The sequence below is a fragment of the Columba livia genome, chromosome 29 (genome assembly GCF_036013475.1).
Source record: "Columba livia isolate bColLiv1 breed racing homer chromosome 29, bColLiv1.pat.W.v2, whole genome shotgun sequence".
Taxonomy (NCBI): domain Eukaryota; kingdom Metazoa; phylum Chordata; class Aves; order Columbiformes; family Columbidae; genus Columba; species Columba livia.
In genome coordinates this window covers 1,809,612-1,822,677 of record NC_088630.1, presented here as the reverse complement: position 1 = coordinate 1,822,677, position 13,066 = coordinate 1,809,612, and the positions used below count along the sequence as shown (strand labels likewise).

Sequence of the window (13,066 nt, the reverse complement as noted above, 5' to 3'; positions counted from 1 at the left end):
GTGAAAACACCAATCCAGAAGAAAACTGGTGTAAATGAAAGGGAAAGAGAAAGCCCCAAAAGTGAGATGCACCGTGTGCGGCTGCAGTTTGAGCCTCTTGGGTTCAGAGAGTGGCAAAAATAACCACTTGGTCACTGGGGCTTATGACCGTGCCAGCCCATGTGCATGCATGCACGCTTGATCTGTAACTTCCCAAATTCTGTTCTGGTAGTGTAAGAACAAGCAAGATAGCTCAGCAAACCAGCCCCTGCTCACCCGTGTTTGGGTGTTTATCTTGCTGCCTCCGCACTGATTGATCTCCAGAGATGCAGGATGCTGGAGCTGAGCGGCAGCTCCGCTGGGTCTCCTCGCTGTGGGATGAGATGGGATTTTGCTCCGCATCTGAAGTGATTTATTCTTTGGAAAAGAGAAGTGTCATTCAGCGGGCAGAGAATTCCCCGTGCGTTGGATTTCCTGGAAATGCAGCTGTCCCCTTGCAGAGCAGCCAAGTAACCACCGTCGCTGCCGCTCGCACCGCGCTCACTAAGGAAACCTGGGGTGATATCACCCCGTCTTTAAATAGGATTTGAAGGCCCTGAGTGTCATCTCCTTCTCTCTGAATTTGGCTCATTCTCTTGGGCTCATTTGCCCCGTCCCAGCTCCAAATTCCCCTGGGAGGAGCTCATGCAGAGATGATGGGAGAGCCCTGACAGCAGAACGAGTCACTGGGGAACATGAAAGGTGTGTCTGACACCTGCAATTTGATGCAATTTCGGAGTTTTACTCGGGGCTATGCGGATGTGCCTATCTCCAATTAGCTTTTCAAAGCTCTCCTCAGGTTAGGGCCTTGTGCCAGCGTCTTTGCTGCCTCTTTTCTCAGAGTCTGGTGTCTTGGACACTCACCCAGGATGGAGGAGACTCAGGGTCAGGATTTGGCTTCAGCAATAAGGATTTGAACCATATTCCCACCCCTCCTTGGTCTTTCTAACCACTCAGCTAAGGGATTGCTGGAGCAAGCTGCTCACAGTGCCTCCTGTTGAAGCAGTTCTGCTCTATATATTAACATATTAATGGGTGAATAGCATCTAGTTTTCAAAGAGAATACACTTAAGACTAATATAAATCAGAGTAGAAAAGGCTGGCAAGCTTCGCTGCTCCTTCCTGCTTGCACATCCCGTATCTTTCTGGAGCCACCTTATTTTTTTACCAGCCAGATGCATCAAATCCGAACGATGTGGCCACGTGAAAGGACTTGTCATGGGTGACCGAGTCCCAAGGAAACAGGCAGGAAATGGCACCAATCCGCCACAGACAGCCCCGCGTTTTCAGCTTTACGTCCTTTAGATTTCAGAGTTTGTAAGTAAATCTGCGGTGGAAGTGTCTTTTCCAAAACCTAATTAGTCTGGGCTTAGGGTCCAGCTGCAGATTTAAAATGTGCAATCCCTGGTTTTTCCTCTCTAAACGAGTCTGTGAATCGTACCCGACTCTCTAGCACAGAGCAGCGTCGTGCCTGAGCTTTGGGAAGCGAGCTAAAAGCTGCAGAAATGACAGAGCTTCTTACCAAAGAGCTCTTGCTGCAAGAGGCAGTTTCTTAAGTTCCTGTATGTAACCAGCCTGACCCTCACATTTTCTCTATCTGGGATTTGTAGGCGGTAGCGAAGCTTCTGTGGCAGCTGCAGGATCAATTTGGTGGGACCAAATGTGGTGGGTTGAAGCCATTCAACCCTGGAGGGGTTAAATTCAGCAAGTGCCTCACTGAGGGACTTTTTTGTGATGTTAAAAATAAACAAAACGTTCAGATAGAACTGGTCTCCATTTGAAGGAAGCATGTAAACCAAGGATAGCATCACATGTCCAAGCAAAATGCAGCTCATGCAGAGTGACGCTACAAAGGCACCAGACACCTGCAAATGTTTTTAAGGATTTTGGTGGTGTTCTCCACCCCGCGGAGCTGTCGCTGGGGCTCTGCCCTGCTCTTCCTCGTGCTCTAGACGATGCTTTTCTGTCCGCTTTGCAGCAGCTCGCAGCGCCGTGAAATGCTGCCGGCCCCGAGCCGGTGTGTGCATCGGGCATGGGGGAAGGCTGAGAGTGCCCCAGGGCTGTAGGGATGGAACAGCAGTGCCTGGGCACCCTGGAGCATCATCCCAGGGCATCGCCACGAATAGCAGTGCCTGGGAACTCTGGAGCATCTTCCCACGGTATTGCCATGAACAGCAGTGCCTGGGCACCCCGGAGCATCATCCCAGGGCAATGCCATGAGCAACAGTGCCCGGGTACCCTGGAGCATCATCCTGCAGCATCACTGTGGACGGCAGTGCCCGGGTACCCCAGAGCATCAACCTGCAGCATCACCATGAGCAGCAGTGCCCAGGCACCCTGTAGCATCATCCCAGGGCATCACCATGAGCAGCAGTGCCCGGGCACCCTGGAGCATCATCCCAGAGCATCGCCCTGAGCGGCAGAGCCCGAGCCAAGGCCACGGGCACCCCAGTGCACGGGAGGTGCCGGCGGGGGGGGGTTACACCCCCACACCGGCTGCAGAACACGGCTCGGGGAGCCCCGTTTTGGCCTCAGCAGCCGGTTCTGCCCCGAAGCGCAGGATCCCCGGGCTGGTCCCCGCGGGGCGGTGCCGGCGGCGGGCGCGGTTCGGCCCGGCCCGGCCCAGCCCGGGGGGCGGCGGCGCCGCCATTGGCCGCGGGGCGGTGCCGCCCGCAGACAACGCGCCGTGGGCCGGGCCGGGCCGGGCCGCTCCTCCCCGCCCGGTTCCGGTGCGGCGGCGGCGCAGGTGGAGCCCGAGCCGCCAGCGGAGCCCCGCGCCCGCCGCCCAGCGCGGCCCGGCCGGGGCCGCCTCCCCGCTCCCGCTCCGCCGCCAGAGCCCGCGGACGCCCCGGCCTCGCCTTTGTCCGCGCCGCCGGCCGCAGCCCGGGCCCGCCCCAGGTAGGCACCGCGGCGGCGGGGACGGGGCCGCGCTGTCACCCACGCGGGGGGTAGGAGGCCTCCCCCGGGCCGGGCCGCCATCACCGGGAGGGCTTAGAGGCCACCCCGGGACTGAGCCCCCATCCCCGGGTGGGCTTACGGGCCTCCCCGGGGGTCGAACCGCCATCCCCATGCAGCAGAGGCCTCTCCCGCGCCGGCCCCCCATCCCCGTTGGGGGCCAAGAGGCTCCCTCGGGGCTGCACCCCCATCCCCATGCAGCAGCGGCCTCCCCCAGGGCTGGCCCCGCTTCCCCCGCACTCCCGGGGGGAGTTGCCTCCCCCTCGGCTCGCTCCCCTCCCTGGCCTTGCACCCCCAAAGCCCCCCTGTGAATGGGGACTCTGAACCCAGGCCCTGTGGTGCACCAGGAGCTGGGCTGCTTCAGGGGGTCTTGCTCCCTGGGGGCACTGGAGCCCCATAGCATCTGCCGCGGGGTCTGCAGCCACCGGACAGGCTGGCTGGGGGTGCTGGTGCCCCCCATATCGATGGAGAGGTGCTGTTGCCCCCTGTATTGATGGAGAGGTGCTGTTGGCCCCCGTATCGATGGAGAGGTGCTGTTGGCCCCCGTATCGATGGAGGGGTGCTGTTGCCCCCTGTATCGATGCAGAGGTGCTGTTGCCCCCTGTATTGATGGAGAGGTGCTGTTGGCCCCCGTATCGATGGAGAGGTGCTGTTGCCCCCCTGTATCGATGCAGGGGTGCTGTTGCCCCCCTGTATCGATGCAGAGGTGCTGTTGCCCCCCTGTATCGATGGAGGGGTGCTGTTGCCCCCCTGTATCGATGGAGGGGTGCTGTTGCCCCCCTGTATCGATGGAGGGGTGCTGTTGCCCCCCGTACTGATGCAGAGGTGCTGGTGCCCCCGTATCGATGCAGAGGAGCTGGCTGGGCTTTCACTCCGGTATCGGTGTGCATAGCGTGGTGTGGTGTGTGGCATTCCCAGCTCTGGGCGATGGAGCATCCGACAGCCCCACGTGCCGAGAGCCGGGGCTGCTGCCCGGGGACGCACCGGGTGGTGGTGGCTCAGGGAGCAGCTGATCCGCCCCGGGAGGAGACATCGTCCCACGCCAACGCTTGTGTGTGCTGGGGGTGTCATCCTGGGCAACCTGCTGGAGCCAAGGGAGAGACTCCAGGCTCCCGAGTCCCTGTGGCTGCCTTTGAGGGTGTGTGTTTAGATACGTAAACTCGAGCCTGTTTGCTGGAGCGTTTTTCTTCTAATCCTGTAACCTTTCCCTCCTGACGATCAGCTGGCGCTTGCAGGGAGCGAGGCTATAAGGGCACTAACAGCTCTGCTGCGTTTCATCCTCCTTAAGGTGCGTTTGCTGCAAAGGCATCTCTCTTTCTCACTAAATACCTTGTTGAGAAAGGGTGTGAGCAGCCGCGCTGGGAAAAAAGCTGTTTGATACCCCGAGTAGCCCAGATCTGCCTGGAGACTGAGCGTACCAGCCAACGCAGCCCACAGATCTGCGAGCTGTCCAAGATTTGCCCTTTGCTGGCAATCCCCAGCCTCCCAAAAAGCAGCTCTTCCCACACCTTTTTCCACGGTAATGGTATTATCTGGGATTTGGGCACGTCGCGAGGCTCCGCTGAGTAATGGGCCGTGGGGAGGCTCCTGCGGAGGCGGCGTTGAGATGCGCTCCCATCCTGGACTTGGCTCCGTGCGCAGGAGAGACGCGGTGTCACTTGTCGTGGGAGAGGAAGGGAAGCAAACAGCCCTGGGATGAGCAGTAAGTGGTTTCTGCCCCGTGTTTGTTCCAGCGTCGCGCTCGGGGAGGATGGGGGGGTGGGCCCCGCTCTTTGAGGGTCCGGATGCGATACCTCCGACCAGATGTTTGCAGAGTGTTTTGGCCTGGAAATCACAGCCTTTCTCCGGGGATCTCCGACGCTTCCTGGTTTGCAGCGAGGATCGGAGGATTTCAGCACTTCCTACTCGTCTGCCTGATGTGAGCAGGAAGTGGGAGCATGAAAATGGCAGCAAAAGTGCTCGCAGCGAGGCTGGGAGCTCAGCGCGTGGGTTGGTATTGAGGTTAGACCTGTCCTGAACAGGGTCCTAAGCCTTTTGGATGTGTCATTTGGGAATGGACAGGGCACGTATCTCATCCTAGGACAGCGGGAGGATGAAGATGCTGCACGGGGCGTGTGCTTTGGGTTGGCGCTGGGTGCTGCCCAGCGCACTTCTGATCCGGTAGAGGCATTTCAATGCGACACAGTGTTATATCTCGACTAGCGAAGCGATGAACTTCACGTCCTTGTGAGATCGTGGGTCCTGATTTGTGTTGTGCCTCTGGCAGGGATGGGAAATTCAGGCCTGTGGAGGCTGGAGTGTGAGCGTCACGACTCCGGCCCTGGTTTCTGTGTTCACACTTGGCTGTGCTGGGGATTGGAGTAAAGACCCAGGTTATATCTGCTGTCGGGAACAGAAGTTGGTTGCTTAAAGTCTTCTGAGGATGTGAGTGGCCACACTGATGGCTTTGGGGTGCAAGTGGTTCTCCCACCGTGGCACACTGGCATAGGAACCACTCTCTGGAAGCTGAAATCCAGTGCTGCAAGACCTGAACCGTTTAGAAGCTGTTGAAAGAAAAATGAGGCTTGAAAATGTCAGTAAAAAAGAGACACTGTGTGTTTGTAGTCTGCGGCTCAGATTTTCAGCCTTTTTCCTATTCAAATAGTGATGTATGTGCTCTTTTTTAAGAGAGTCTGAGAGATCTTGCAATCATGTATTTAACAGCTGGGACCTTGGGGAGGGGTAAAAACCAACAAGTGTGTTGGCAGTGCTCCGAAACAAGGCAGCTCCTCTGCCCCGTCGCCCGCCTCTCGCGAGGGAGGTGTGCGAGTCTCCTCTTTGATCTCCCAACATCAAGACCTTTGTTTTTTCTGATCTGATTTATTACCTTTTGATCTCCGTCCAGCCCCGTAGCTGCTCCCTGCCGCGGAGGGACAGGACAGCGCAGGTCGGTGAGTCAGTCCTGCGCGGTGCTGAGTCCTCCCCGCTGTCTGTGTCTCATTACCCAGCAATGCTCCCCGAAGGCAGGAATGCATCCTGTCCTGGTTCCGGCTTTGCCAGCTTCCTTTTAGCAGCTTCTTTGCTGACTTTTGTGTCGTTGGCAAAATGGGGGAGGTGACAAACAGCCAGAGAAGCGTGTCCTGGCTTTGCTGGGTTCAAACGGGCTGGTTGCAGCTGGGAGGGCTGTGACTGGGCCCCCACGCGGTTCGGCTCCCGCTTGGTGTCTCATAAGCCGGCGAGACAGCCCTAAAAATACTGCTGACACCCTGCAGCCCCGCCGAATGGCTCTGACATTTTCCTGCCTCTGTTGGTGCCGTGATGGTGCATGCGGTTGGTTTTGTGCCATCCTGCTCCTCTTTGGATGCGTTCGGGCTTTTTGCTGAATTGCCTTCCCCAAAGAGCAGGGCTGGTGGGGGCGATTTCGTCACTTGAAGAAGGTCTGAGTTGGTACGTTTGCTGCGTGACGCGGTGGTGTCGTGAAGCTTTCAAAGGGATGTTCATGGGACGTGCAGGAGCTGCTGGGGTGTGAGTCACTAATGCTTTTAACGTTAACTTTTTAGCAGAAAAACTTGGGTTTTGTAAAGCCAAGGAAGCTTAGGAGAGCGGTGCTGTTCTGCAGAATGCAGGCAAAGGGTTTGTTTTCTTTCTCTGCCTTGGAGAGCTCTGTCTTCCCTTGAAAGTGTCTTCCAGATATAGCAGCAGTTGCTAACGCTGAATGGATGTGTGTTGAGTTTAGGCAGCTCTGTATGTTGTGCAGGATTCAACCGTTTGGGTTTGAGTTTAGCCAGAACAAGCGGAGCTGGGATGCTTGGGTGGCATTGTCCCAGTTGTCAAACTATAAATAGCGAATGGAGCCCGTAGCGCTTGTTGAACTGACATTGGAAATATCCCAGACTCACCTTGGAGGAGGAATTTGTGCCAAGGCAAATCAGCCCTCGGCTGGAGGTGCTGAGCGCTCAGCACAACGCAGAAGCACCTGGAAGCGGGGGGATGAAGTGGCAGAGTTGATATGAGTCCCGTATGTCCATGTCACTGTGGTCCCTCTTGGGCAATGTCTGAGGATGCTGAGGAAAGAGCCCTGAGTCAGTGCTGCGCTGGCATCCCGAGAGGACTTCAGCGGGGAGGGAATGTCCGCAACTGGGGATTTCCGTGGAGGTCCTGACCCCAAGGAGTGAGATAGCGGCTGTCGGCAACACTTCCACGCCTTAGCTCGGCCATCATGTGTACCTGTTTGTCTTCCCTCCTCCGCAAAGATTAGTCCAGCCCTGTTCAAGGCTCAGTGTGGCGGATGGTGCGCTCAGTCTGTTGGTGCCATTGTCAGTGTAACAATTATCACAGAATAGTTTGGGTTGAGGGGACCGTCCCAGCTCCCCCAGTGCCCCCCCTGCCATGAGCAGGGACATCTTCAGCAGCTCAGGGTGCTCAGAGCCCCGTCCAGCCTGGCCTGGGATGTCTCCAGGGATGGTTCATCTACCACCTCTCTGGCCAACCTGGGCCAGGCTCTCACCACCCTCAGGGACAACAATTGCCTTTTGCCCAGCCTGAATCTCCTCTCTTTTAGTTTAAAACCATCACTCCTTGTCTTATCTCAACAGTCCCTGCTCAAAAGTCTGTCCCCATCTTTCTTCAGGCCCCTTTTAAGCACTGAAAGGCCGCACTAAGGTCTCCCCGGAGCTTCTCTTCCCCAGCTGAACACCCCAACTCTCTCAGCCGTTCCTCCCAGCAGAGCTGCTCCAGCCTCGCATTGTCTCTGTCACCTCACGCAGGTGTCTCTGAGGCTGGAGCCTTCCTCAGTGTGTAGCTGACTTGCTTTGCACTTCAGCACAGTGACAAACCCCACCGCTCGCTCACCATCGGACACTTCAGGCTTCATCCCGTGAGGTGTTTGCATCCAGGAGCACGAGCCAGCAGGAGAATCAGCTCTTCCACGGGGCTGCATTGCACGGTTGGATCCAAACGCTGCTCGCATCAGTGCAAAACAAACAGTGCCGCTGCTCTGGCACACGATCACGCTCGCACCGCGGCCGGTGATGGCGTGGGCTTTGGGGGGGACGCGGCGTGGGCTTTGGGGGACGTGGCATGTGCTTCAGGGGGATGCAGCATGTGCTTTTGGGGGACACAGTGTGTGTGCATTGGGGGGATGGAGGTTCTGCCCAGGAAGGTGGGTGCTCATGGCAGGGAACTGGAGATCCAGGACTTGATGGAAGAGCTGGAAACCGGGCGTACCTTGTGCTGGCTTCCACGAGAGACTCGTTTCTTTTAAAGGACGTTTTCTAATGTGTCCCCTGCCCAGAGCATCCTGCTGGTGTGCCCCTGGGTCATGGGACAGGAGCAGGGCCCTTACTGGCCATACGTGGCTCCCAGTACTGGGCACCATTACCTGATTGCTCTTCTGGGCTATTTGTGCGTCACAGGGTGTAATTTAAGATCAAAAAAGCTCTACTGGTTTACTGTAGCTTTCCTAAATACCTCAAAACCCAAAGCTTTGCTTATTTTAGAAATGACTATTAATGCATGAAATAAGCAGGTTGGGCTTCTTGACAAGGTTGCTCTCGCCCGTATGGATTCCTTGGGTCACGTTAGGTGACCAGCTGCTCTCTTACCTTCCTCTCCCACTTTCCCTCTTTTATTTCACTTTCCCTTTTACTCAAGTCCACCCTGTTCTCCCACAGCTCTGCAAGGAGTGTGGTGGGAGTTGATAGAAACAAAATAGGAAGGTGTCCTGAGCTGGTTTGTGTTCTGGTTGTAGCTGGAGGAATGTCAGCCTGTCACCTGGGTCATCTGCGTCTCCAAAAGCCAGCAGCGGGTCCAAGGAGCATCCTGTGGTCCTGCAAGAACCTTGGAGTTCAGCTCCATGGAGGGTGGACACAGGACACCGGGACAGCTGCCGGGGAGAGGAACCAGCTCCGTGGTGCTGCAGGAGGGAGTCGGGACGCGGTGCTGGGGTCGCTTCTCCCGGGGGGTGTTCACGGAAGGAGAATCTCTTACGCAAGGGAGGGGAAAACAGTGTCGGTGCTGAGGCTGCTTTCTCAAAAGCCGCCCTTGCGTAAGAGCGAAGCCTTGGGCAGCACAGAAAATATGGAGAATGTCGCTTCCCAGCGATCGCTCAAGCCAAAGAGGAGGGTTGCTCTTGGAATTTCTTCCTTTATGTGTATCCTAAACTTCAAGGCTTATGCAAATTTTCCAGCTTTGCTCGTGGCTTGATGCACTTAGATTCAGAGGATGTGTTTCCATACGTAGCCTGGGGCTGCAACTACCAAGTGAAAAGAGTCTCTTCTGTTCCTGCCATAGACTCTTTTCTTCACCCACCTGCCTTCAGCAACACTTGAGAGGCCAGTGGAAGTGCCTGCTTGCCAGGATTATCTTCTCATGGCTGCAGGGTAGGGATATTCACATGGAGAGGTTGTCTGTGGGGTGGGAGCGTGTCTCTGCTCCCTCTGCAGCCCCGAGCAGAGGAGAAGCACCGTCCTGCTTCCCATCCCTGCGCAGACACGGCTTTTGCTGTGTCCTTTCTGCCATCCCATGGGCTGATCCTTGTTCCTCTGGCCTTGCTGTCCTTGTCCCAGGGCTGCGGTGGGGACTGGCACGTGGCTCCTTGCAGTCCCGGGGATGAAGGGGATGGAGGGTTGACTGTTTTGCGGATGCTACAGAGCATGTGGATGCAGGAGCCTCTGCAGGGCTCGTCTCCTGGGTTCTGCTGGGCTCAGGGTCATGTCTGCTGGGCTCAGGATCATATCTGTTTGGCTCAGGATCCTGCCTGTCTCTTTTTCCTTCTTCCAGGGCTGCACCAGCCCCTCGCTGCAGCGGTAGAAGGATGTGGATGTGCTGGTAGCCAAACTTGCTGTATGGTTCATTTTCCTCGAAAATTGCTTCCACAGACACCAAGCCTGAGAGCAGACACGGTTCTTTGTGGCTCATCGAAGCTTCTTAAAACTACCAGACCCGTCTGGGTCCCTGCAGCCACCCGGCTGTCACCTGCTGCCGTGGGGCGGGCAGAGGGGACGGCAGCGCTGCCTCACGCCGCTGTAATAATTGAACTGCAGCATTAAGCAAATCTGCGGCTTTTGATCTTTATTCAGAGCGCTCGGGCTCTTTGAAACCGTGGTTTAATACAGGTGGTTGGGCAGAGGCCTTAATAAGCGGTTGCTGTCTGGATGACGCCGGGGTTGGAGGTGCCGCGTTCCCTCGGATGCCCTGTGTAAGTTTTGGAGGATGTTTTTATAACAGGCCAGGCTCGTGGGTTTGGGGAATTCAGTTATTAGCACTCTAGACTGTCAGTTCCTGCTCATGACTTGCTCCTGTCCCAAAGACAGTAGAAAACATAGTTTTAGGTTTTGGCAGAATGCACTGGCATCACGAGTGTTCAAATCCACGTGCTGACGAGGTGGATGCAGCACAAACGAGCAAAGAGCTGCTGCAGGGACCAGTTTCAGGTGGCGAGTTTGATTTCCAGAAGGCGTAGCTGGTATGTTTGTTTTCCCAGTATCTAAGGCTTGAAATCAAATACGCTCCGAGGATTGCCCTTTAAATTTCCTTACATTAATCTTAATGCTGGTTGCTAACCGAGACCAGATCTTTCCTAAACACATCTGGTGACTGGGCACGGCCGCAGCGCTTTTTGTCTACACTGGAGAGCCGTGAAGGCAGAGAGCAAAGAGTTTGGGGTTTGTGGGTGCTCGGTCTGATTGCTTTGGTTGTGTTAACTCCCTTTGAGGCTCGGCCGTGTACGAGCCCTTGGTCACAGCGGGACCTGCAGCAGCTCCACGGAGGTTTCTGGGCAGGCTGAACATGTGGAAACGCGCTCTGCTTGGCGTGGGAAGCGCGGCGGGCGGTTTACTGGGGTGTTGCTGGATGCCAGGCTGGGAGACGCACTTCTCGGTGGGCTCAGCCAGTGCTGCGGATGCTCAGGGCACCGTGGGGCCGGTGCTGTGCCGGGGACAACCCGCTCGGCATCACCCTGCAGACCCATGGCTCAGGTTCGGAAGAACGAGCCGGCAAAGCGGCGCGGAGACAGCATCGGGGGTTCGTTGCCGCGTTTGCTTTGCCTCAACAGCACGCGTGGCGGCTCTGCCTTCTGCTACCCGAATCTATCTCGGTGAGGTGAGAGTTGTTGTGCAGAGTTTCCTCTTTATATCCTCTTATGTCACGCTGCCCCGCCGGCCGAGTGCGCTCAAAATAGCTGCCAATCCCAGTAGGTTTCACTTCAAGGTCTCTATTCTTAGCTGGCTGGGTAGCTGAGCAAGCCGCCTTACTCAGTAGTCATGAGTTCAAGGACCGTAGGGTAAAGACCAGCAAACTCATGCCATGCAGGAGCTTTGTTTGCTTTTCAAAGCAGCTTTGAAGCGACAGCTTGGGCAGAGCCCTACTCAGCCTTACGCGCTCAAAAAGAGATCCGCGTGTCTGTGAGTATGAAATAAGAGTTGCCGGAGCCCGTACACGCTCCGGAGGAGGCAGACGGCTCAGCAGACGGGATGACTCAGTGCTCAAGAGTCTGTTAAGGGCCCGTTGCATCCGACCCATCTACCGGCAGCTTTATCGGATGCGTTTTACTGCCACACCGATGAGCGGATCCGCGCGTGGAGGGAGCGAAGCAGAAGTGAATGTGGGATGCGGAGCGGCGGCTTCGCGAGAGCGGAACTAGCTGGGTGTTCTCAGAGCCCTTTACCGGCACTGGAGATCTCCACCGCGCTGGTGATGTTCGGCCCGTCCTGTAAGTGCCTTTCCCATCCCTGGGGGATTTCCTTTTCTTTCCGTGCGCAGGATCCTGACTAGTTGGGTGTGCTGGCCAAAGGTGCACACGGCAGCGTGGCTCGGGATGGATGGTTCACGCACAGCAACACCGGGGCAGGTTAAGGGCTTTGTGGTTTTTGTTGCCTGTGAGTCCCAGCTCGGAGCGGTCCCAGTTGTACCAGCAAACACAGGACAGGCTCATCTGTTCTCCGCTCAGCCAGTTCTGGCTGTTTCATTGGGAACTTGCCATTTACTCACCAGTTCTTGCTCAGACCTGGGGAAGGTGCTGCCCAAATGGATGCAGAGGGACCCCTCACTAGTCCTTCAGCAGGACTTGAATATTTTTGAGAGCGCTTTTGGGAGACGTCTTGTTTTCTAGGCTTTGTTTAAATGCCTTTAACGTGTTCAAACTATCGTTAAAACTGTCTGCTGCCGGCTTAGATGGATTTGCACCCGGTGCTGTGCACAGGGCATGGGCAGGAGCAGCATCCTGCACCCCAGGGATTTACGGCACAGGAGAAACGAGCCCGTCCTGGGGCCGCGAGGTGTCGGCCGCGGCTTCGCCGTGTGCTGCGCGGCGGTTGGGGCTCCGTACGTGGGGTTGCTGGGGCGCTGCTGTTGTGTGCCGAGTTCGCATCCTGCCTGCGCCGCGGGGAACGGTCACGTGCAGGCGAGGCCTTTGTCCTGCGCCTGCCTGCTTTTTTTAAGATTTATTTTTAGGTGCTCTCTGGCTTCCTCTTCCTCCTGCGCCGCGCTGCGCTCCCTCTTTCTAGCTCCCTCTTCTAGGATTGCTTTTTGAGCAATCGGTTCCTCCTTAAGCTCATTTTTGCAGGCCTTTGCGCTTGGGAGCCGGCCCAGTTCAGCATTAGCAGCTGCTGGCTGCTTCTGGGTAAGCAAGAACAAATAAAGGTTTACGCTGAATGAATCATTTGAGCCTTATCTGTCTTTAAAATTCGGGACAGCTGTACAACTGCTGCGAGGACTCTGCCCGGAGGGCACGGAGGCTCCTGGGTGAAGAACTTCTGCCAGTGTCTGGACCTTAATGGGTTTGTGCTGCTGATCCACGGGCGGCCTTGGTGAATTCTTCCTGTGGCTCTCCGAGCTTTATCCCACGCTTGGTTCCGAAGCACAGCTCTGGAATAGCTTCCTTTCCTTGAAGATTTGCTCCATGCCGGCTTTGCCATGGGCTCCTGTGGAAATTCGGCCTTTGAGATGCTTTGAGTGGTTTGATCGCCCTGTGAAAATGCGGGTGCTGGCTGCAGAGCGTCGTGGTGGGGCCCACATCGTGGCGGTGGGACCCACATCATGACGGTGGGTCCCACATTGTAGTGGGACCTGTGTCATGGTGAGACCCACATTGTGGTGGGTCCCACACTGTAGTGGG

The 13,066-nt window shown here is 56.6% G+C and overlaps 1 protein-coding gene and 1 long non-coding RNA gene across 7 annotated transcripts in view; one reads left to right on the top strand and one right to left on the bottom strand.

The window, feature by feature from the left end:
- The window catches only part of HDAC7 (histone deacetylase 7), a 95,308-nt gene that overhangs the window by 28,800 nt on the left and 53,442 nt on the right, over positions 1–13,066 (top strand). The window contains exon 1 of one of the 6 annotated variants that reach the window (XM_065043598.1): positions 2,738–2,916. The exons of 2 other annotated variants lie outside the window; for them this stretch is intronic. Coding sequence is in view for 2 of the 4 variants with exons in the window: in XM_005515416.3 (XP_005515473.2) it covers positions 11,560–11,662 (103 nt within the window). In the remaining 2 variants the exon portion in view is untranslated. Of the gene's footprint in view, positions 1–2,737; positions 2,917–4,273; positions 4,676–10,036; positions 11,663–13,066 lie in introns of those variants that run through there. 3 more of the 6 variants (XM_065043597.1, XM_065043601.1, XM_005515416.3) reach the window with 3 other exon arrangements.
- The window catches only part of LOC135576689 (uncharacterized), a 191,757-nt gene that overhangs the window by 127,579 nt on the left and 51,112 nt on the right, over positions 1–13,066 (bottom strand). The window lies entirely within an intron of this gene.